General features: G+C 35.3%; 4 protein-coding genes across 5 annotated transcripts; 1 reads left to right on the forward strand and 3 right to left on the reverse strand.

Annotated features, from left to right (window-relative positions):
• The first annotated feature begins 587 nt into the window (after positions 1-587).
• LOC114521093 (transmembrane protein 19-like) lies at positions 588-3,140 on the forward strand. Its single transcript, XM_028541508.1, has 2 exons — positions 588-965; positions 1,568-3,140. Exons 1-2 carry the CDS (start codon positions 719-721, stop codon positions 2,200-2,202), a joined length of 882 nt encoding a protein of 293 aa, XP_028397309.1. The 5' UTR covers positions 588-718; the 3' UTR covers positions 2,203-3,140.
• A 141-nt stretch (positions 3,141-3,281) lies between these two features.
• Positions 3,282-5,013, reverse strand: LOC114521106 (bcl-2 homologous antagonist/killer-like). The gene is made up of 2 exons (XM_028541522.1): positions 4,398-5,013; positions 3,282-3,851 (listed from the first exon to the last, which is right to left on the reverse strand). Exons 1-2 carry the CDS (start codon positions 4,980-4,982, stop codon positions 3,738-3,740), a joined length of 699 nt encoding a protein of 232 aa, XP_028397323.1. The 5' UTR covers positions 4,983-5,013; the 3' UTR covers positions 3,282-3,737.
• Positions 5,014-5,626: 613 nt separating this feature from the next.
• On the reverse strand, positions 5,627-8,293 carry LOC114521158. The gene is made up of 6 exons (XM_028541576.1): positions 8,091-8,293; positions 7,749-7,922; positions 7,461-7,595; positions 7,228-7,340; positions 6,934-7,139; positions 5,627-6,819 (listed from the first exon to the last, which is right to left on the reverse strand). The coding sequence occupies exons 1-6, from the start codon at positions 8,247-8,249 to the stop codon at positions 6,335-6,337; spliced, it is 1,272 nt and encodes a 423-aa protein (XP_028397377.1). The 5' UTR covers positions 8,250-8,293; the 3' UTR covers positions 5,627-6,334.
• A 5,288-nt stretch (positions 8,294-13,581) lies between these two features.
• LOC114521157 lies at positions 13,582-16,155 on the reverse strand. 2 transcript variants are annotated; one of them, XM_028541575.1, is made up of 6 exons: positions 15,864-16,155; positions 15,503-15,676; positions 15,237-15,371; positions 14,877-14,989; positions 14,581-14,786; positions 13,582-14,451 (listed from the first exon to the last, which is right to left on the reverse strand). In XM_028541575.1, exons 1-6 carry the CDS (start codon positions 16,020-16,022, stop codon positions 13,967-13,969), a joined length of 1,272 nt encoding a protein of 423 aa, XP_028397376.1. In that variant the 5' UTR covers positions 16,023-16,155; the 3' UTR covers positions 13,582-13,966. The 2 variants fall into 2 exon arrangements, with proteins under 2 accessions (XP_028397376.1, XP_028397374.1); XM_028541573.1 differs by having other exon boundaries at positions 15,443-15,676.
• Between the last annotated feature and the right edge of the window lie 7,467 nt (positions 16,156-23,622).

Here is a 23,622-nt window from a genome sequence, read left to right on the forward strand (position 1 = left end):
GGCAAATTTACAAAGTTTGTGCACGTTTTTCCAGCGCTTTCTTTTGAATTCAGCATTATTTTTGTGATGAAAGTATAGTTTGATTATTCAACTTAAACCTAGGGTAGGCATTTAGCAGTCGACGTGCCGTTTTACTATAGTAATTTGTGTTTTAATTTGTGAACATGTTGAAAATTGAGGCGAGAGTTTCCATCCTTCCTAATGATATAGTAAGTTACGTCACTAGTTGCATAGTCAAATGGCAGCGCCTCTGGAGCACGCTACATACATGGTTCTAACAGTAGTTTTGTAGCATATAACATACTTTAATTAATTTTAACACATATCTCAAGTGTTTTACGGACTTTTATTAACTTCAACTCATTTGTCTGGGCTTCCTATGGTGTCGACAAATTAACGAAAATTTAAATGAACGTCGGGAGTCCGGGACCACTGGCTGGACAGACCCACTGAGCTATATAATAATTCAATTTTGGAATTATTATATAGCTCAGTGGACAGACCCTGGTAAGCAGGCTATTTTACCCACTGAGTGATTTTACCCTGGATGCTGGACCCCGGGGTGAAATTTCCGTACACAAAAGTACTTTCAAATTTTCACAATAAAAAATTAAAAATGTATTTGTTTATATAAGTTATTTTTGTACTTTGGCCTCTGTAAATTTGTGGTACAAATCTGGACACTGGTACGGAAAATCCTTGCTAAATCTCTTTCAAAATGAACATTCCTCTGGGTTTTCGTCTTACGTTTTCAATTACCATACCATTATTTATAGTCAACCGTGGCTACAAGAAGAAATCATTAAGTTTAAGTGGTGCTTGGTCGTCACTTATTGTTGGATTCTTATTAACTTTCACGAATTTTTGTTTTTTCTCTGCCCTCCTCGCGTTTTTCGTATCTGGGTCGATTGTCACTAAACTGAAGTCGGAAGCAAAACGGAGCATCGAATATGATTTTAAAGAAGGTTTGTTCCTATTTAATATATTATCAGTTACCTCTGCAAAGTTTTAACAAGCTTAAATATTTGCTTGAAGTTATACCCCAATATGAGAGTAAATTAAAAATTAACAGTTTTAAGAGAAAATCAATCTCTAATGTGTTATTATACCACTATGTTAAAATAATAACAGGGCTCCTCCAAAACGCTGTTTTCCATAGTATATACCATATAAATATGTATACTATGGAAACCAGCGTTTTGGAGGAGCCCTGTTTATATTATTTTAACGTGGTGGTAATAACACATTAGAGAATGATGTGCTCTTGATATAATGGACCGATCACCCAAGAAAGTGAAAAATTATGCAATATATAAAGTAACCCCATATAGATTTGTGTGGTGACAGTTTTGTTCCCAAAGTTATGTTGGGAACCCATTTATTATTCCCTATATTATTTTGGAATACAGACACCAAGACATCAGTGACCCTTGACCACAATTATAATCATCAATATATAGTAGATAATTCATCTGTTTGTTCATGGGTTGATTAATGAATGCAATAGTAGAGATTCCAATGAATGCTCAAACACAAACAGGCTTTATAATTCATATTTATTATATAGGTGGTCAGCGTAATTGGGTTCAAGTTGTATGCAATGGAGGAGTTGCTGTTGCTGCTTCTGTATTGTATCTCCTTGATGTTGGTTGCCTAGAGCAACCAATTGACTTTGCTCATGACTTTAATGCTTCTATTATTTCAATTGCTTTGCTTGGCTCATTAGCCTGCTGTAGTGGTGATACATGGGCTTCAGAAATTGGATCAGTGTATGGTAGAAACCCTCGTTTGATAACAACCTTTCGTCATGTACCTGTTGGAACTAATGGTGGAGTAACAATAATTGGTACAATTGCCAGTTTAGTGGGAGGCACCATAGTTGGTGTTGCTTATTATGTTACTATAGTGGCAGTAATGGCATTTGATATGACACTTAACAAGTACCCACCACAGTGGCCTATAGTTGTAACTGGACTGCTGGGTGGCATCCTTGGATCATTATTTGACTCGCTAATTGGTGCTAAATTGCAGTATTCTGGGTACTGTGAGGTCAACAAAAGAATAGTTCATGAATCATCTGAAACTACAAAACACATTTGTGGAAAAGCAATTCTGAGTAATCATGGTGTTAATTTTGTGTCTTCATTGGTAACGGCATTTGTTATGCCAGTCATTGCATATGTGTTGTGGAAATATGTTTAATTTTGAGTGTTGTGTTTAAATTGAGTTATTATGTGTGACAAATGCGACATTAGTTGTGCATGCAATCATGTCAGAGCCCAGAAGAATGATAACAAATCATAGCAATCCAAGACAAGTGCATTCTAAGACAAGAATTACTTGACAACTGAAATTTTTGCGCTGGTCTTTTTCACCTGCTGCTAAGTACATTGTCTGCTGGACAACAAAATGTTTCCTTGTACATTTCTTCCCGTAATGTAATAATCACCCAAGACAAGAGCATTCAGACTAACTCTGGTTAGCCACTAATGCTCCATAACTACCTCCTTATCTCTGTTTGGGACTCAGATAAGGTTCCCATGGATATAAGTCTTATAAGCTAAGGTCTGGATTTTAGCTTACATATCAGGCACGTTGCCTAGTCAGTGGGTCATGGAGTGTCATTAGTTTGTTTTATGCTAATTTATTTTGTAATTGTGTAATTTAATATTAAATTGTAATCATTGGTAGTTATAGACTGAACAATTTTAGGTAAATTAAATGCTTGAATTGTTATATTATTGATATAACACAAACAGTGAATGTTGTATTAGTTTGACCACCAAAGTGTCCCTCCCTCACCCAAGTGAAACCATAGCTAAATGTGTGGTGTATCTGACTCAGTGGCAGATCCAGGATAAATATCTGAATAAATGACCACAGCTCCAACTTCCAGTCATATTGGTAGATATTTATGTAAGAATATTCTTTAGAAATGAATAACCAATCAGGTTTTTGAATTGGAGATTAGGCTGGTGTAATTTATATTTTGAATAACCCTGAACCACCACTGATCTGATTCACCATAAAATTAAATTTTTGGAACTCATGTACACATACATATTACTCAAGGACTTCTTCTGTACAGAATGTACAATAGCTGTAAGCAATGAAAATTACATAAAATTATTTTCAAATGAGACATTGTTTATCTGTAAATTATTCAAGAGAATCATCACTTGACTATCTCAAAAGCCATGTAATGGGTTAATTTATTATAATTAGTTTTAGCTAAACTTCATCCTCCCTTTAGCAAAAACACATTTCAAGCAAAACAAATTGAAAATCAGGAAGTAAAATGAGTCAACCATATTATTTTAAAGTTCATGCTCAAATCTTACAACTAATTACTAATAACACATAAATATTGTTGATCTATCAAGTAATCCACTGTTACACGCAAAGATAAAATGCTCCAAATGTTCCATTTGATGAAACAGTTTTAATGGTAATATGGCAATAAAGCATAAGTGATTTATCACTAGCTGAAGATCAACCACAATTATAAAAGCCTTGATGTAATTTCTTGTGATGTAGCAAAATTGTTGACAATTATGTTTAGCAATACTAGTTACATGGTAAAGGTATTTGAATGATCCTATTTCCCAAAAAAGGTATATGCAAAGGAATGAAGAGTTTTGCCAAATACATAAAATTCCCTATCTAAAATCAATGTCATGGTAATATACTACATTCCCATGTTTGAATTTACAAAATAATGTACTATACAGATTTGTTTATTTGTTTCCTGTTCTCATAGACCACATTACAAAGAGTATACCAACACCTAAGACTGCTGCCACTGTTGACCAACTGGGTTCACTGAGTCGAAAATCTGCCAAAAAGCCAAGCTAAAAGAGAGAAATATTTGAGTATCCTATAAATAATATCAATTTGGAATGAAAAACATTTAGGAATGACAATGTTCCCTTGAAATATTTTAAATACAATTTTTTTTATTCAAGAGATTATACACAATGCCTTGGTGGAAAACACTATTAAATCCCCAAGGGTGATTCCATGTTGTGCATGACATCCCTACACTGTTTACTTTCTTTGTGTATCAGAGATGCTTCCTTATACTTTTTACAATTTGAAAAAAACAATATCTGGTGGATTGCACTATTCAGCTTTTGTTATTCAGCCTAGATTGCACTATTCAGCCTGGAATTTGAAACTATTAAAAATACCTTAGGCACTAATAAGAACAAACAATCTTGAGAACAAATTGGAATTTCCAAAGAAATTGTAAGATTGCTTTACATATACACCATGTATGGGAAAACACTGACAATTTACCATGGGAATTCATATAATATACTAAAATAAAATTGAATTAAAAAATCGAAAATGGTAGAGGAAAGGGGGAGGATCGAAATAAATTCTGAATTACTTACCCAGCCCCCATTCTGTGTTATCCAAGCTGCAATCCTTTCGTTCACGATGAAATCAACTATCATCTGGTATATTTTTCTCATGTACGTTCCAGCTAGTCCATTTATCAAAACATGTTTAGCGATTTCGTATCCAAAACACAGAAGAGCGACGATACGATGCCAAGTAATACCATTCCTAAACAATCTTCGCGCAACTTCGGCAAAAGATTTGTAAGCGTTTGCCGAATTCAGATTTAGTTGATTAATCATATCTTGAAATTCGTCTTGATATTTATGCTGTATATCATCTCCAATCTCGCGTAGACGTCTGCTAACTCTTACGGCAGTTGAATCAGGGTCGTTTTCTTCACGAACGCTTCGCAATTCTTCTAAAGCATCTGGCCTTGCCGTTTCGAGCACAGGGATTTCATCTTGACCTGTAGAGTCTAAACCCTCGTTTTCCTCTTCGAATCTGTCGTAAACAAACTGCCTAACAATGCTGGCTGTTTCAGTCTTTAACATTGCGTCCGTATCACAGTCCGATAAGCTTGTATTTGAGTCGTTTTCGTCTGAATTTGAATCTCCTTCGCCGGCAAAACTTGCCATCACTTTTTTACGACGACATTGCAAAAAGTATTTTACAATAAACTAGTGGATAATTAGGGATAATTGTGAATATTTGAACATATGAATTGCGCACAGAAAACAGACTGAATCTCATTCAGTCACTGATCTCATTACAAAAATTTGCATCGTTACACCTTACTGCGTTATACATAGAGGGTGCCCTCCAAAAATGTCCCATCTATTGAAATCAAGCCTTTGTTAATATCTGATTGCCTTAATATTATGATAAACTCAATTAAAAGCAAGACGCTTTATTTGAATGCCCCAACCTAATAACCATGCTATTTACACACACTACTGCGTAAGTCTACGTTGCATGACCATGCATTCAAAATTTCAAATTCTAACAAAAGCTTCATTTCAATAGGGCCATAGGGGGACTTTTTTGGGGGACGCCCTGTACAGCGCCTATCAAAGAATGGTAACCTAACTTAAGCGTGCTATTGTGCGTAAATTACTTGATCAGCGACAGCAAGTGAAATCATAGGCAGCCCAGAAATCTGTTTTGTTTACGCGCGCGGTCAGCTTCTCTTGCCAGTACTAATTACTGTATAATTAACATATAATACAGTAATTAGTACAGGCAGGAGAAGCTGACCGCGCGCGTAAACAATGCAGTCGAAGACTGAATATAAACAGATTTCTGGGCCGCCTATGGTGAAATCAGAAATTTTGTAATATGATAGATCATGCTTTTCGCTGTTGAATGCTGTAATAAGGTTATTTTCTATTGGTCAGAACACAGAACAAGCTAATAGCACGTCTGTGTTACATTCTATTAACTTTGGAATGTAATTCAGACTTCCGGTTTCTTTTCGTCTTGCGTTTCGTACCACAGATGTTAAATTCATTTATTGTATAGATATTTTTTTACTATATTTTACTATTAAAGCGCCTGGGTACCAGCTGATACGAGTTCGTTGAAAAATCTTGGTGAAAATTGCATATTTCACCTCGGCATGTCCCCCCTTTGTTAAACAATGCTTAAGGACAATTAACAATGCAAAGGCCACAAATAATGAGTTCTGAATTAATTATATTTTTTTCAGAGTCTGTAGAGGTTGAATCACTGAGGCCTGAGCTATGTTTAAATTCCTGGAGGACTTGCTCTTGAAGTTTTGGTCCTGTACCCATAGTCTGATCTATTCACACTATTACTGTAAACAGTCTAACAATGGAACACTCAGAAATAAACTCAATAACTTCAGCGAGGGGGGTGTTATTTTGAGAGTTCTCTTTTTGGGGTCTGACAAAATGCTCTGCAGTCCTTTTCAATGTCGTTTGGATTTGAATATAACTTCCATAACTCACTTCAGTCATTCTGACATAATTTAGGTATAAGTCACAGCAGTTAAAGCACCACCTACCCATCCTGGGGCAAGGTGTGTCACCATGAACACTGCAACAGGATTAAATTTATCTTCACCAGCATATACAGTCAATGACGGATACATAATAGGCTGCAACCACTCGTAAAACTTTTGGGAATCTTCGCACATCCACATTGTATCTTTATCAGGGAAATCCATTCCAAAAATCCTATTAAGACATGGCTTTTCCTCCAAGTCATGTTCCTCATCCTCTTCATAATCTGAGCTATCAGATGCATTATCTGGAACTAGTAAGTGAAAGTGTAATTTGTTTTTTCGTAACTCCCCCTTATCATTAGGATGATTGGTATAATAAGCAAATATTTCTGGGTGAAAATGGAAGATTTCGTCTAGCAGTTCAAGTGGTGTTGGTAGATCTTCCTTGTCCCATGGAAATAACACAGCACATATATCATGATTCCCTTCATTTGCTGAACATTGGGTGCCTAAAAATAAATCCAATTCTTATCTATAAATGCAAGGAACACACCATATAGGCATTTGACCACAATAACATCATCTAAATTATTAGGGCTAGTACTATTTGAAATAAAATTTACCATTGGATATTCCTAACCGTGACAATTCACTTCTCATGTAGATCAATATTTCAAGGGAACGGCATAGACCTTGTAAGGTTTTGACATCACCAGACAAAGGATCTAAACCATGGGGATGAACAACTCGACAGTTCCACATGGAGGGGAATGGACGCATAACATAGATATCATCTTTATTGTCTACATCATCTTCAAAGTAACAATACCTTACAAAATACAAACGAAATTATATGAGCAACTTATAATATGTCATAGAGGCTGGGTAGTCATTAATAATGATGTTCAACCAACTACCATTCATCTGACCACTGTGCCATTGGACCTTCATTTGAAAAGTCAAACTTAATTCCAAGATCAAAATTTCTTTGTATGTACATCTTCCAAAAATACTTGTCATTTAACAATATCTAGAAAAGTAATATGTATACAATCAGTATTTTCACAACTTTGTCTGGCAACAGATTTTTCACTCAACAGTGGGGAATATTGTTAGGAAATAAACCAAGAAAATATAAACATTTATTTACTTTCCAAGCCTTGCAGACTTGAATGCATCTTAAAACATCTCGCAGAGAAAGGTGTATTAAGATGGTGTACAATATATCAACTGGCAGTTGCATGTTTGATGAAAGATCAGCTGGAAGGTCAGGCTTCTGCAACGTCTAAATAAGAATGTTTTAACAATAGAAAAAAATTAAAACCTTAAAGCAGTAGAGTCATTTAAAGATATAACATCTGTCCTGTCACCACCCAATAGATCATCCTTACATGGGTACAAGGTTGCCAATAGATATATTCCGGGAGTTCAAACTGACCTTTCTCACACAACTACTGGTCGTCTCTACTAAAGTATATTTTCCTTTCACAGCCTTAAACGGTTCACGCTTATTCCATGCATTTTTGGTCTTCTCCATAAATTTCTTCTCAAAGTTTTTCACAGCATCTGCTTGGCTAATAGGGCCCTCTAGTTTGCTTTGTCCCTCTGTCCCCTGCAAATATTAAAAAGAATCCATAATACTCTATTAATTTGGCACAAGAAGCTGCTGGAGGATAATTTACTCAGGGAATAAAATAAAGTTAGCATTTAATATCTAACCAAAACCACACACAATAATTATTTACTTCATTACTGATAAAAATGTATTGAAAATACTGACATTTCGACCCCATCTTGTCCACACGTGAAACCCGTTGACGTTTCTTAACAATTGAATGCAGTAGAATTTATCAGACTTTCCATCAACGCAGTTAAGTAAACAAGCATAATTTTGAAAGATTTCTCCGTTTTTTAGTTTACAATGTTCGTCCATCATCATTCCATGCCAAGTTGTCGAAGTTCAAGGGCGCTCTTAAAAAACATCCATCAGGAGCCGGTTGTATAAAAAGGTAGTTAACTTTTAACTATAGTTAGTGGTGAATTAGCCTCTCCTATATTCGCTTCTGTTTTATAATTTTGTATCTAAAGAGTTCTTTTTGACCGCTAGTGTACAATAAAAGATGATTGTCACGATTACTGTTACATACGATAATAGCAACATTTGTGCAGTTCTTTTTGACCGCCAGTGTACAAATAGATCAAGTCAGTGATCGTTACAATTATGAAAGTTCACTTATTGTATTTTATGTACTTGGCCATGGCCATGGGCTTCTTCGTTTTTATCTAAATATTATTGAAAACGGTCTTGGTCACATTGTCAGTGGTCTTGGTTTTTTAAAATATTACTTTTCCCGCGAACACGAGTGAGCGCAAATGGAAGTAATGGAACGGTTAGTGAACTGGAAAACGCGGGTACGGTGCGTGTAGTTTTTTGACGGGTATACTTTGTGATTTTCGAGGCGTTTGCAGCTTAAAAGCTTGTTCACAATATCGAATCTAGTTGCTTAATGAAATTTTCGTTTGTTTTAAAGCAATTCGCACAATATTTGTTTGTTAGGAAACTCTTGCAAGAGTTTGTCCTTAGAAGTTGGAACAGAAGAAGGTAGGATCGAAAGGTAGAACTTTTAAAAATCACTGTTTAACTGCGAAGATTTTACCCTTCCTAAGTAAAATGACAACTTCATACCAACAAAGAAGATTAAGAAGATTAGCCAGATAGCGCTATCCACCAGGTAGTGATTTTTTCAACCGTTCTAAAGATGCTTAAAAAGCAAAAAAAAATTCAGCTTTTGGAACGAAAAATTATCAAAGAGAATCCTCAATTTAGGAATACTAAGACCTAATCAAAGTTATACCCAACAACAGGCGATTTTAAAGCAAGTGACCCCTTGATCAATAAGAGATGATTCATGGTGCGACCTCAGAATATTTTTTACTGGTCATTCAGAACATCATATTGTCGCGTTTGAAGCGCTATTTTGCAATATTGAAGCACACCGAAGATCAGACAATCGGATTGCGTCGCGGCACCTTAAGCTAAAACTCCCGGCCAGGTGATTAGGTGACATATATCCGACGTGAACAGCGTGGTGAAAGAACAATTTAGAACTGATAGAGCTATCCAGTAAATAAAGTTAGTTTAGGCTTCCTCCTGCTGCAACTCTGGATCAATAAGAGATTATCCTTACTGCATGGACGTCTGGGGAGAACGGTTTAACTGATAGAGCTATCCTATCCAGTATAAATTTTCACAGGTTTTTCCTGTGGTAACTGCATGGCTGATCCTCACTGAACCTCTGGACTGAAGAGTGATTTTCTGGCTAGCTTGCAGTGTATATGTGCTGCTGTATGTGAGAATGGTAGCCGTGTAATATAAACTATAAATGCTTCGTGTTCGAATCAACAGAAACTACACAAATTCCAAAATTTCAACTTGCTTAATGTAATCATTTCAATACAGAAAATTGAGAGCTATCAATATTTCTTGAATATTTTTCAGCCCTCTGTATATGAGAATAGTGAATATGAACAATATATTTTTTTTCTGTCAAACTTCCAGACATCAACACAATATTGTACATAACAACAAACAACAACATTCAAAAAATGAATTCTAATAATATACACGAGAAACCAAACATAACTGCCAAGTAAATCCCTGGGTACAATACGTGAAAATGAGCTCAAGAAAAGAAACGTTAATCACAGACAAAATTTCGTTTCAAAATTTCAAATTCCAACAAAAGCTTCACTTCAACAGGGGGACTTTTTTGGGGGACACCCTGTACAGCGCCTATCAAAGAATGGTAACTTAACTTTAAGCGTGCTATTGTGCGTAAATTACTTGATCAGGGACAACAAGTGAAATCAGAAATTTTGTAATAAATAATAATATGATAGATCATGCTTTCCGCTGTTGAATGCTGTAATATAGTTGTTTTCTATTGGTCAGACCAGAGCACGTACTAATTGGGTAGCAAAGATAGCAAGCCAATAGCACGTCTGTATTACATTCTATTAACATTGGAATTATTAATTCTGACTTCCGGTTTCTTTTCGTCTTTACCGCAGACCCTCGTACCACAGATATACAGATATTACATTCAGTTATTGTATAGATATATTTTTTACTATATTTTACTATTAAAGCGCCTGGTTACGAGGATGTTCGTACCATATGGCATATGGAGAAAAAATGAGCTGATAGGAGGTCGTTGAAAAATCTTGCATATTTCATATCTTGCATATTTGCACATTATTGCATATTTCACCTCTGCATGTCCCCCCTTTTGTTAAACAATGCTTAGAACATGGCTGAATGATATGAATGATGATCTAAACCAAAACGCTGAAAATATCAATTGAATCAATATTTATAACTTAAAATACCAACTGGTAAAAATATAATAATAGGTGCAATATATAGACCACCAAACAGTAAAATCGATGAATTTAAGAATAAAATTAATCAAATAATAAGCAAAATAGATCGGGAAAATAAAATATGCTACCTTATGAGGGATTTCAATATTGACTTACTTAAATCAGAATCTTGTGATTATACCAATAGATTTTTGGAAATTCTATACACATCATCATATATGCCACTTATGTTAAGACCAACAAGAATCACGCAACACACGGCCACACTTATTGATAAAATTTTTACAAACGATATTGAAACTATAGATTCCAGTACAAATGGAATAATTTTTTCTGATATCTCTGATCATTTGCCTATCATTCATGCACGAAATCTATTGAAACATAAAAAAACAACACCAATAAAAGAGGTAATATATAAAAGAGTTATCAATGATTACAACACTAAAATATTTTCTGACAGAATCAAAAATACCTCTTGGGAAAATGTTTTCTGTATAGGGATAACTCCACGGAATCTTACAATGAATTCTTTAATATAGTTTCAACTATTTACGAAAGTAGCTTTCCGCTAATTAAAGAGAAGGAAAAAGGCCGGTATTGACAAAAATAAAAGCCCGTGGATGACAAAATGCATCTCTAAGTCTGTGGAAAAAAAACACACGCTATATAAGAAATACCTACAATTACCTACGATCAAAAATGAGAACAAATACAAACGATACAAAAACAAGCTAAACCACATAATAAAAGTAGCCAAAAAGGTACACTACGAAGGTCAACTAGTAAAATACAAATATGATACAAAATCGTTATGGAGAACACTAAACCAAATTATGAACAAGCATGATAATAAAAATAGTTTACCTAAGGAATTTATTGGAACTAGTGCTGGAGAGATAATTAATGACCCACTAATAATAGCAAACAAGTTCAATGAATATTTTGTGAATATCGGACTACAAATAGCGGAAAAACTCCCCAAACGTGATAAAAACCATGACCAATATCTAAATGGTAGCTATAATAATAACTTTTTTCCGCAACCAATAACCAAATATGAATTGGAAAATGAAAGTAAAAGCTTAAATCCCAATAAGAGTCCGGGATACGATAGTATAAGCGCAAAAGTTATTCAGAAGGTTATGGGTGAAATTTCTGAACCTCTCTCGTATATTTACAATTCAACTTTTAGTAGTGGGAAAATTCCTGATAACTTGAAAAAAGCGCTAATTACACCTGTCTACAAAGCAAATGAAAAAAAACAATTTAAAAATTATCGACCCATATCTGTTATAACTTGTTTTTCAAAAATATTGGAAAAACTAATGTACAAAAGATTAATTAAATATATCGAGAAAAATAAAATATTATCACAACATCAATATGGATTTAGAGAAAATAGATCCACTGAACTTGCACTCATTGAACTTACAAACAAGCTTACTAAAGCAATCGATCATGGAGAATTCACAATAGGAATTTTTCTTGACTTGTCAAAAGCATTCGATACAATTAATCACAAGATTCTGATACAAAAACTTGAACACTATGGAATACGTGGTGTAGCAAAACAATGGTTTCAAGATTACTTAACAAACAGAATGCAAATTGTCAAATACAATCAAGTTAGGTCTAAGGAGATGTTAATTCAAACTGGGGTCTCACAGGGATCAATTCTCGGACCTATTCTTTTTTTACTCTATATGAATGACATCGAAAATTGTACAAAACTACTTTCATTTGTACTATTTGCTGATGACACAAATATATTCTATAGCAATCAAAATCTGAAAACAGTTACTGAAGTTGTACAAACTGAAATTAATAAAATAGCTAAATGGCTGAATGTCAATAAATTATCCCTAAATATTTCTAAAACAAAACTTATCCTTTTTAGATCCTCTAATAGGAAACCTACGCATGATGTTAAAATTACAATAAATTACCATAACATTGAACAGGTTAAAAGTACCAACTTTCTCGGTATAATTATTGATGAATGCTTGACTTGGAATAATCATATAATAAAAGTAACAAAAAAAATCGCAAGAGGCTCCGGAGTAATAGCAAAAATCCGTCATTATGTTAACCGAAATGCAATAAAGTTAATTTACTATGCTTTAGTACTATGCTTTAGTGTATCCATATCTCATCTATGGCAACTTAGTCTGGGGAATCACCTACAAAACTCGAATTCAAAAAATAATGAATATCCAAAAAAAATCAAATCTGGAACATACTGAACAGATTTTTAGAGATTTGTGCATCCTAGATATCTTCAAAATTAATGACTATTTAACTGGCAGTTTATGTTTCGATATCACCATCTTAAAAACCTACCTGATGGGTTTGGAAATTTTTTTGTTACTAGTAATCAAATTCATCAACATAATACGCGAAATTCATCAAGCGGTTAATAGAACAAACTACGCAAAACATACTCTCTCAAATAAAGGAACTGATGTATGGAATTCATTTAAATAAAAATTAAAGAAACAAAAACTTGCAATGCTTTCAAAAAACAAGTTAAGAAACATTTGTTACTGATTTAAGATACATCCTAAGATCTTCAGAATGCATTCTATAACATATTATATCAAACAACAATATGACTTCTTGAGTTATATCTGCAGTCTGCACTGTAATTATTTTTTCTTTCCCTGCTTCCCTTATTTGTAAATAGTATTGTGTAAGTAATCATCTTTGTGATTATACTGATTTTACAGTAGACATTATTAGAAATAGTTAAATTTATGTATCATCACTAGGGGCCTAGCCTCAAAAGCCTAACTAGCTAGGTTTCTAGTAGGTTTCTAGCCTAACATTATTATAAAATCATATGTAGTATTTAATTATAAAACTGTACAAAGGGGAATAAAAAAAAAACAAAAAAAAACAATTAACGATGCAAAGGCCACAAATAATGAGTTCTGAATTTCAATATTTTTTACAGAGTCTGTAGAGGTTGAATCACTGAACTATTTTTACATTCCTGGAGGACTTGCTCTTGGAGTCTTGGTCCTGTGCCCATAGTCTGATCTATCCACACTAACAGTCTAACACTGGAGCACTCAGAAATAAACTCAAGGACTTCACTCTTCAGGTAGGGAGTGTTAGTTCGATATATAGTTCTCTTTTTTGGCGGTCTGACAAAATATGCTCTGCAGTCCTTTTCAACCTCGTTTGGATTTGAATATTAGAATAACTTCCATAACTCACTTCACTCATTCTGACATAATTTAAATATGAACTTTGTATAATATACTATATTTAGGTATAAGTCACAGCAGTTAAAGCACCACCTACCCATCCTGGGGCAAGGTGCGTCACCATGAATACTGCAACAGGATTAAATTTCTCTTCACCAGCATATACAGTCAATGACGGATCCATAATAGGCTGCAACCATTTGTAAAACTTTTGGCAATCTTCAAACTTCTGCATTGTATCTTTATCAGGGAAATCCATTTCACAAATCCTATTAAGACATGGCTTTTCATCCAAGTCATGTTCCTCGTCCTCTTCATAATCTGAGCTATCAGGCGTATTATCTCGAACTAGGTGAAAGTTTAATTTGTTTTCTTGTAACTCCCCCATATCATTAGGATAATTGAAATAATAAGCAAATATTTGTGGGTGAAAATGGAAGATTTCGTCTAGGAGTTCAAGTGGTGTTGGTAGATCTTCCTTGTCCCATGGAAATAACACAGCACATATATCATGTTTCCCTTTATATTTTGCTGAACATCGGGTGTCTAAAAATAAATCCAATTCTTATCTATATATGCAAGGAACACACAATGCATATAGGCATTTGACCACAATAACATCATCTAGCTACATTATTAGGGCTAATACTATTTGAAAATTGAAATAAAATTTACCATTGCACATTCCCAAACGTGACGATTCATTTCTCATGTAGATCAATATTTCAAGGGAACGGCAGAGACCTTGCAAGGTTTTGACATCACCAGACAAAGGATCTAAGCCATGGGGATGAACAACTCGACAGTTCCACATGGAAGGAAATGGACGCATAACATAGATATCATCTTTATTGTCTACATCGTCTTCAAAGTAACAATGCCTTACAAAATACAAAATACAAAGGAAATTATATAAGAAAACTTATAATGTCATAGAGGCTGGGTATATTCATTAATTAATGATGTTCTACCATTTATCTGACCACTGTGCCATTGGACCTTCATTTGAAAAGTCACACTTAATTCCAAGATCAAAATTTCTTTGTATGTACATCTTCCAAAAATACTTGTCATTTAACAATATCTAGAAAAGTAATATGTATACTGTATACATACTCAGTATTTTCACACTTTGTCTGAAAACAGATTACCCACTCAACAGTGGACAATGCTAGCTAGGATATAAACCAATTAATTTTCACAGGCAAGAAACAGCCTCATGCCCAGGCGCTTCAATAGTAAAATATATGTTGCATTCAGTTATTGTATAGAGGTCATATTAAAGCGCCTGGGTTCGAGGCTGGGCAAGAAAATAAAAACCATTTATTTACCTTCCAAGATTTGCAGACTTGAACGCATCTTAAAACATCTCGCAGAGAAAGGTGTAAGAAGATGGTGTACAATATATCAACTGGCAGTTGCATGTTTGATGAAAGATCAGCTGGAAGGTCAGGCTTCTGCAAGGTCTAAATAAGAATGGTTTAACAATAGAATAAACCATAATCTGTCCTGTCACCACTCAATAGATCATCCTTACATGGGTACAAGGTTGCCAATATATATATTCCGGCAGTTCAAACCATATGTTCAAACTGACCTTTCCCACACAACCACTGGTCCTCTCTACTAAAGTATATTTTCCCTTCACAGCCTTAAACTGTTCACGCTTATTCCATGCATTCTTGGTCTTCTCCATAAATTTCCTCTCAAAGTTTTTCACAGCATCTGCTTGGCTAATAGGGCCTTCTAGTTTGCTTTGTCCCTCTGTCCCCTGCAAATTAAAAATAATCCATAATACTCTATTAATTCGGCACAAGAAACAGCTATATCGTGGCCGAATCTTTCTGGAGGATAATTCAGTCAGGGAATAAAATAAAGTTAGCATTTAATATCTAACCAAAACCACACACAATAATTATTCACTTCATTACTGATAAAAATGTATTGAAAATACTGACATTTCGACCCCATCTTGTCCACACGTGAAACCCGTTGACGTTTCTTAACAATTGAATGCGGTAGAATTTATCAGATTTTCCATCAACGCAGTTAAGTAAACAAGCATAATTTTGAAAGATTTCTCCGTTTTTTAGTTCACAATGTTCGTCCATCATCATTCCATGCCAAGTTGTCGAAATTTAAGGGCGCTCTTAAAAAAACCAGGGCGCTGTTAAAACACTTTTAAAACACGGGCGTAGAGACGCGCTCATTATCTCTATGCTCATTATGACCTGATCTATGTGTGATCACTGTGTGTGATGCACTTGAGGACTGGATCTAGCGCGCGTTTAACAAGAAAAGCAAGAAGTCAAACGAAATTATGGCGGCAAAAAGAAGTTTATGCAACTTTGGGAAACAGGGTGATGAGAGAGGTAAGATTTACTTCTATTTGAAATTGGAATATTAATTTTCAAAAAAAATACTCCCTTGTGCAATTTAAGAACATCTTGATGAAGGAACTTTCCCCATCATTGAGAAAATATGTTTCGTTTGCCTGTGATTTCCTATTCAGTCATAGGTAGCCCAATGCGCTGCATTACGTACGTCACTTAGGTCACGTATATAGTATATAATAATATTATATACTATATACGTAACCCGAGTGACGTACGTAATGCAGCGCATTGGGCTACCTATGATTCAGTTTGACTAACAGCAAACTTTTTTACACACGGTAAAGAAATCAAAATAGATGCTGCGTGAACACTAGGTAGCCTTAGGTGAATTTAATGACATTAAATGGTTTCAAATTTATTCAGCTTTACGATGCAATATATGCCAAGATCGGCTTTTACCGGCTTTTTACCTAAAATTTTGTACAATCAAAGATAGCTAGAGTTATTATCTGTCACATAGGCCTTAAAAGGAGACCGGCCTATTGTTTAAGTAAGTTACTTCGGCCTCGTTTTGTCATGTTTTGACTCGAAGAAGACGAAGGCGATGGAGCAATGTTTGGCCGTGAAATCCGAACCGCGGAAAATTATATTTTGATTTATATCTTTTTCCCTAGGTGAAAAAAGTTGCCTAAAATTTTGTACAATCAAAGATAGAGTTATTATCTGTCACATAGGCCTTAAAAGGAAACCAGCTTTTCGTTTAAATCAGTTATTTCGGCCTCGTTTTGTCATGTTTTGACTCGATCGCCTTCGCATGGCTGCATCGCCTTCGTCTTCTTCAAGTCAAAACATGACAAAACGAGGCCGAAATAACTTACTTAAACATAAAAGCTGGTCTCCTTTTAAGGCCTATGTGACAGATAATAACTCTATCTTTGATTGTACAAAATTTTAGGCAACTTTTGTCACCTAGGGAAAAAGATATAAATCAAAATATAATTTTCCGCGATTCGGATTTCACGGCCAAACATTGCTCCATCGCCTTTGTCTGTTTCGAGTCAAAACAAGACAGAGCGAGGCCGAAATAACTGATTTAAACAAAAAAGCCGGCCTCCTTTTAAAGCCTAATTTAAAGTGATATTTACATCTTTGCTGCTTTGTTACAGCTTTATTATATTATATTAAAAATAGAACTATTTTAAGAATGCAATTTGCTGACAGTTTATGTTGCAATGTTTACAGTGACTTTTGTTTTCCTTTTTGCGAACTTTTACATTTATGCAAAGTGCGTTGGACGTGATAGCAAAAAAAGCCGGTAAAAGCCGATCTTGGCATATATTGCATCGTAAAGCTGAATAAATTTGAAACCATTTAATGTCATTAAATTCACCTAAGGCTACCTAGTGTTCACGCAGCATCTATTTTGATTTCTTTACCGTGTGTAAAAAAGTTTGCTGTCAGTCAAACTGAATAATTATGAAATCACTGGCAAACGAAACATATTTTCTCATTGATGGGGAAAGTTCCTTCATCAAGATGTTCTTAAATTGTGTAGTATCCTGGCATAGTAGCCTAGTCCTAAAATGACATTATAACTATATTCTAATTTATGCATGGAAATACTTATATAAACAAGTGTATTAGGAGTTAGTAATAGATAGGGATGAATAAAGTATTATCGATATTCTACAATGGCGACGAGGATGGGATTCCATTGAAATGTTTCCAGGAAGTAGCATATCCGTAGCGTCAAATGGTGATAGAGTGAGTATGGATCACACAAGTCAAGAACTTCAAAATGATCCAGCTGGTGCACAAGAAGATAATGAGGAGGTGATTCCTGAAGAAACAGTCGAGAACAATGTTCCACCCAGGCGATCCACTCGAAATAGAGTTAATACAAGGGATACAATTTATAGAGACTATCTTGTGTAATTTATTAACATTTAAAAAAAAAAAAACTAGTTTGAACACAGGGGAGGTGTAGTATCCTGGCATAGTAGCCTAGTCCTATAATGACATTATAACTATATTCTAATTTATGCATGGAAATACTTATATAAACAAGTTTATTAGATAGTAAAGGAGTTAGTAATAGATAGGGATGAATAAAGTGTTATCGATATTCTACAAATTGCACAAGGGAGTATTTTTTTTGGAAAATTAATATTCCAATTTCAAATAGAAGTAAATCTTACCTCTCTCATCACCCTGTTTCCCAAAGTTGCATAAACTTCTTTTTGCCGCCATGATTTCGTTTGACTTCTTGCTTTTCTTGTTAAACGCGCGCTAGATCCAGTCCTCAAGTGCATCACACATAGATCAGGTCATAGTGCGGGCGACTTTTCAGGCGACTTTGCAATAGACCATTCTTATAATGACGTCAAACGCGGAAAGTCTGGTGTTACACGAAATTTAATTGGCTCCGCAAAACTATCGAGCCAATCAAACTTCGTGTAACATCAGACTTTCCGCATTTGACATCATTATGAAAAAGATCTATTGGTCATTCGTGCCTCTTACGGCAAATATCTAGCATGTTTGATAATTTCTGCCTCGCGTGCCGAAATCTTTCCGTGTGCGGCAAACTGAAAGCTATCTGCTTATGCGTATGCGTAATATACGAAAGTAAAGTTAGTAAACACCCAAGATAGCGGTGGAAACAAAGCAAAACGAATTGGTGGCGCTGAGGCCATATTGGAAGACAAACTGGTTGATCTTTGGCCAGAATACAGGTGTTTATACGATGTGAATTCTACAGATTTTAGAAACAGAGAGAAACGGGAATGCACTTTTGCAGAAATAGCTAGTAAGCTTTATTAAACAGGTAATATAATCAATAGCACTTGGATTACGGTTTTTAATAAAGCGGAATTCTAGTCTAGTTCGACGCAACAGCAACAAAAATAAGTTAAATAACAACACCTCTTCGTCTTCACTTTCATCCATAATTTTGTTTCTGAGTGCTAATTTTGAGAGCTATCAATGTTTCTTAAATATTTTTCAGCCCTCATGCAGTATATGAGAATAGTCATAGCAAACATGTTATAGCAAACAAACAACAATATATTTTTTTTGTGAAACTTCCAGACATCAACACAATATTGTACATGTAAACAACAAACAACAACATTCAAAAAATCAATTCTAATAATATACACGAGAAAACCAAACACAATTGCCAAGTAAATCCCTGGCTACAATACGTGAAAATGAGCTCAAGAAAAGAAACGTTAATCGGAGACAAAATTTCATGCTAAGTAGCCTAAGTTCTCGTACAATCATTATTTGTATATAAGTTTCGACAGCACGGGACAGTACAGTACAGTGTAGTACAGTGAAGTTGGGCCGGTTGTACGAAGGTTGGATAGCGCTATTCACCGGATAGTGATATTTTCAACCATTCTAAAAATGCTCGAAAAGCGATAAAATTTTATCTTTGGGACAAACAATTATTAAAGAGGATCCTCGATTTAGGAATACTAAGATTTCATGAAAGTTATTGCAAATAACAGGCGATTTTAAAACGATTAAAATACCATTATCCGGGTTTCATACAACCGGCCGCAGGACAAGACAGTGCAGTGCATTGCAGTGCAGTACAGTGCAGTATAATACAATACAGGACGGTACAGGGACGGTACACGCAAGTACAATGTAGTTATAAACAAACAACACATTAAGAAAGATGGGAGTGAAAGATGGCTAGGTTTAGATGGAATATTGCGATGAACTATATTAGTAACATCAATCTTGAAAAAAATGTAGGGCAAGCCACCCTACACAAAGTAAATGTTAAAATATATTTTAAAACTGTACGAGATAATAGCCCACGGCTGTATAGAAACACACAAATTCAGTTTCGACTACAACCTTTCCGTAGTTTAGTTCAATGGTGAAATTGCATCATTAAATGAAGTTTTGTTCTTTTTTGCAAGGACCTGCCTCGGCTGGCTGGTTTTAAATTTAGCTTTTAACCCTCAGCAGACAAAGGCTCAGAATCCACCGAAATAATGAAATAGGATCAATGGTTAGAGTTGGGAAAAAAATTAAATTGAATTGTCCTCATACATTATAAACATAAAGTATCGAAAACTCTACGTCCTAAGACGGCCTAAAGTGAGACAATAGTGCTATGAATATCGGTTAAAGGTTCTTGTGATCGCGCATCTCTATACCAAACGTTAAATGTACCAATCACGTACTGAGGCTGTGAAAATGAAAATCCCGCAAAATTCAACAAAATTGTGAAACAAAGTTAATAGCAAGCATGCTGTAAACCTTTCGTTAAAAGAAACATTTGAATACGCTTTCAATTACAGCAAAACAATGCTCACTCTATAACATTTTGTAATGATATAAATTATTTCGTGAATTCCTAAGGATTTGCTAGATCATATTTTGACTTGGGGAAGCGATATCTTTAATCCGGGTAGAAGGATTAGAAAATAGTTCTATTAACCATAAAAATAAATAAATTAAATAAATAAGTCTTTTCTTGTTGCAGATACATAATCATACATTCTCCCGAGGAAACGACGACTTTTTAACGCCTAGGGCACTTACAAAGATTCTTTATGTTCTCTGGCCTCGAAACCTTAATGCGAAACCTCGCCTATTTGCAGGGAATACCATCTGAACTCTGAAGAACCGCAGAGATGATCTTCGCTGGTGGGGAATTGACTGAGAACTTCCAATGAGTCAATGCTGAAAAAGGGAATCCGCCGATCTATCGGAAATTTGGCGTCATGGCCTATTACCAACACTGCAGGCAGAATACCGAAACATTCCTCTAGCTCAAAGACTCAACGGGTTCGTCGTGGAAAATCTGGGGAACTGAGAAGAGTAATAAAAGAGAATGGGGCACCTTTTAAAGAGTATAATAAAGGAAATAATTATAAAAAAGGGAACCCTCGAATAGACTGAGAATTTGGCGTCCTGGCCTATTACTAACATCTACAGGCAGAATACCGAAACATTCCTCCAGCTCAAAGATTCAACGGGTTCGTCGTGGAAAATCTGGGGAACTGAGAAGAGTAAGGAAAGAGAATAGGGCACTTTTTAGAGAGTATAATAAAAGAAATATAAAAAAGGGAACCCTGGAATAGATCGAGAATTTGGCTTCATGGCCTAGTACCAACATCTACAGGCAGAATACCGAAACATTCCTTCAGCTCAAAGACTCAACGGGTTCGTCGTGGATGATTTCAATCACTGCATAATTATCGCTACCTGTCTACCAACTACAACACCACCAAAGCTCTTATGTTCTCTGGCCTCGAAACATTACTGGAATCCCTTTTCAAATCAATCGTAAGAAAATCGAAAACCAATTTGTATAACTTACTACCTCAAAAACTACATTAGGTTTTAATGCACCAACAGAAAAACTACTCGCTTTGTCAATATCGTCCACTCCTTCATGCACTAGCGTATTTTTATCAATTTTATGATAAGATACCAATATTGTGATTATATGTTTGTAAATAGTTTTTTTTTAATTTAAGTACCCTTCTATTCTTGTAAAGTTTCGCAATTCAGATTCATTTACAATGTAACTATTTTAATCGCTTTTTGGTGAACCAATTAGAAACAAACATGGACCAAGCAGCAGCTAACGCCTAGCTCTCTAAGGATTGCAGGAAACACACGTATAGGTGTTCTCACTCGTAGTTTTTTCGCGCGAAAATACTGATCGCTTTTCGGAAAATTGAATGAAGCAGCAACAAACGTCTCTCTGAGGTCGACTGGAAGGTCGCGCTTGCAATCACTTTTTGGAAATGATGAATGATCGAATCAACCATAATTCGATATCTATACAATTCTCAGACATTATATGTTTGTTAAAGCAGATTGTTAAACAACCTACGACAGGAAATGCTATATTCGATTTAATGTTGACAAAAATGTCAGATTTTTGTAACATCCACTTGGTAATTAATCCCACCAATTAGAAGCAGCGACCACAATTCGGTGTTATGTTCATATAAGGAAGGTACAACTAAAAACACCCATACGAAAGTGAAAATCCAACAGGGAAATAACGCTGCAAAAACTGCTTTTGAAAAGCGGTTAACCGATTTTAATTGGACCATGAGTTATATCGTGCCATTTCCTGTGAACAGAAACTATAACTCTTTCAAAACATCATAGATGCAGGCTCGGATTGTTTCCTTTGGACAAAAGTATAAAATTAAATGATAATGACAAACCTTGGATAATCCGGAATTTAAAAAACTAATTGGACCATGCAAAATGTATGCACCAAGGAAAAAGTTCACATCAGTGAGCTTAAGCAAGTGACGTTTTTGACAACACAAACGACATGAGTAACGTGAAAAGACTGGGTCAAGGATTGTGATTGGTGAGAAACAAAAACCTTACTTCCGGTTAACGTACGTGTTGTCAAAAACGTCACTTGCTTAAGCTCACTATTATCGGCAGACACGCAATCGGGTAAACAGAGAAAGTAAGAAGCCTAAATCCACATTTCTTGATAAAAAATTAGAACAGTTAAAGCTAAACCCTTAACCAAAAAAGTGGTGGCAAACAATAACACAGGTATCGGGAACCCTAAGAAGAAATTTCTTTTAACTCTTGTCGCGGGCAATCAAGTGGTGTCAGGCAAAGCCCTGGCCTAAAATATTAATGAATTGTTTCAGTTACCAAAGAAATTCCACCTTTGAAATGTCTTCATATCGACAATTTACCGGAAAATAGCCATTCTGACATTTCACCCGAAAAAGAAGGCCAATGTCATAACAATCCCTAAAATATCATCACCTGAGGAGGACATCATCAAAGATCTTCGCCCCATTTCACTCACATCTCCCTTGTCGAAAACCTGTCAACGCTTTGTTGCTGATTGGCTACTTGGAGTATATACAGGAAAAGATCGATAAGCGACAGTTTGGTTTCCTGAAAAATTCCTCGACAACCCACGCCTTTTTAAGCTTTTTGCATCATGTGTTATATGAATCTGATGCACCAAAAACCGGTGAAAATGGTTTTTTTCAAGAGGGACTCAAATCTGCAAACATCTTGCCAGGGCCTCAAAACACCACAAAGATTGATGGACCCCGAGTCTGTTGCCCGGATCACCTACTGTAAGTTTGCCAAATGGAGGCTAGCAATTTAGAAACATATCTTGTGTGAAGTAGAAATGATTTTTACGAAATGACATTTTTTACATCTAGACACCACCAACGATGCAACCAAACCACAAGGGTACCAAATTTTATGAGAGAAGACGCCCTGGCTGAGCTTGGATCCTTCAAAGAGGTGATTAGAAACATCATGGTAGGTACTTATAATATACATCAATATTCTTGACTGCAAATATCTCAGCTCATAAACGTGAATGTGTCAGCCAGTTATTGCC

The sequence above is a fragment of the Dendronephthya gigantea genome, unplaced genomic scaffold (assembly GCF_004324835.1).
Source record: "Dendronephthya gigantea isolate DGI-Jeju-01 unplaced genomic scaffold, DenGig_1.0 000019F, whole genome shotgun sequence".
In the NCBI taxonomy this organism is placed as follows: domain Eukaryota; kingdom Metazoa; phylum Cnidaria; class Anthozoa; order Malacalcyonacea; family Nephtheidae; genus Dendronephthya; species Dendronephthya gigantea.

Excerpts from the sequence above, each read along its gene's own strand:
- LOC114521093 (XM_028541508.1), top strand. The coding sequence starts at position 719 with ATGAACATTCCTCTGGGTTTTCGTCTTACGTTTTCAATTACCATACCA. Across the intron at positions 966-1,567 it reads CGAATATGATTTTAAAGAAG|GTGGTCAGCGTAATTGGGTT; the intron begins GTTTGTTCCTAT and ends TTTATTATATAG.
- LOC114521106 (XM_028541522.1), bottom strand. The coding sequence starts at position 4,982 with ATGGCAAGTTTTGCCGGCGAAGGAGATTCAAATTCAGACGAAAACGAC. Across the intron at positions 3,852-4,397 it reads TAACACAGAATGGGGGCTGG|CTTGGCTTTTTGGCAGATTT; the intron begins GTAAGTAATTCA and ends TCTCTCTTTTAG.
- LOC114521158 (XM_028541576.1), bottom strand. The coding sequence starts at position 8,249 with ATGATGATGGACGAACATTGTAAACTAAAAAACGGAGAAATCTTTCAA. Across the intron at positions 7,596-7,748 it reads CCAGTAGTTGTGTGAGAAAG|ACGTTGCAGAAGCCTGACCT; the intron begins GTCAGTTTGAAC and ends ATTCTTATTTAG. Across the intron at positions 6,820-6,933 it reads ACGGTTAGGAATATCCAATG|GCACCCAATGTTCAGCAAAT; the intron begins GTAAATTTTATT and ends ATTTATTTTTAG.
- LOC114521157 (XM_028541573.1), bottom strand. The coding sequence starts at position 16,022 with ATGATGATGGACGAACATTGTGAACTAAAAAACGGAGAAATCTTTCAA. Across the intron at positions 15,677-15,863 it reads GGACAAGATGGGGTCGAAAT|GGGACAGAGGGACAAAGCAA; the intron begins GTCAGTATTTTC and ends TTTAATTTGCAG. Across the intron at positions 14,452-14,580 it reads ACGTTTGGGAATGTGCAATG|ACACCCGATGTTCAGCAAAA; the intron begins GTAAATTTTATT and ends ATTTATTTTTAG.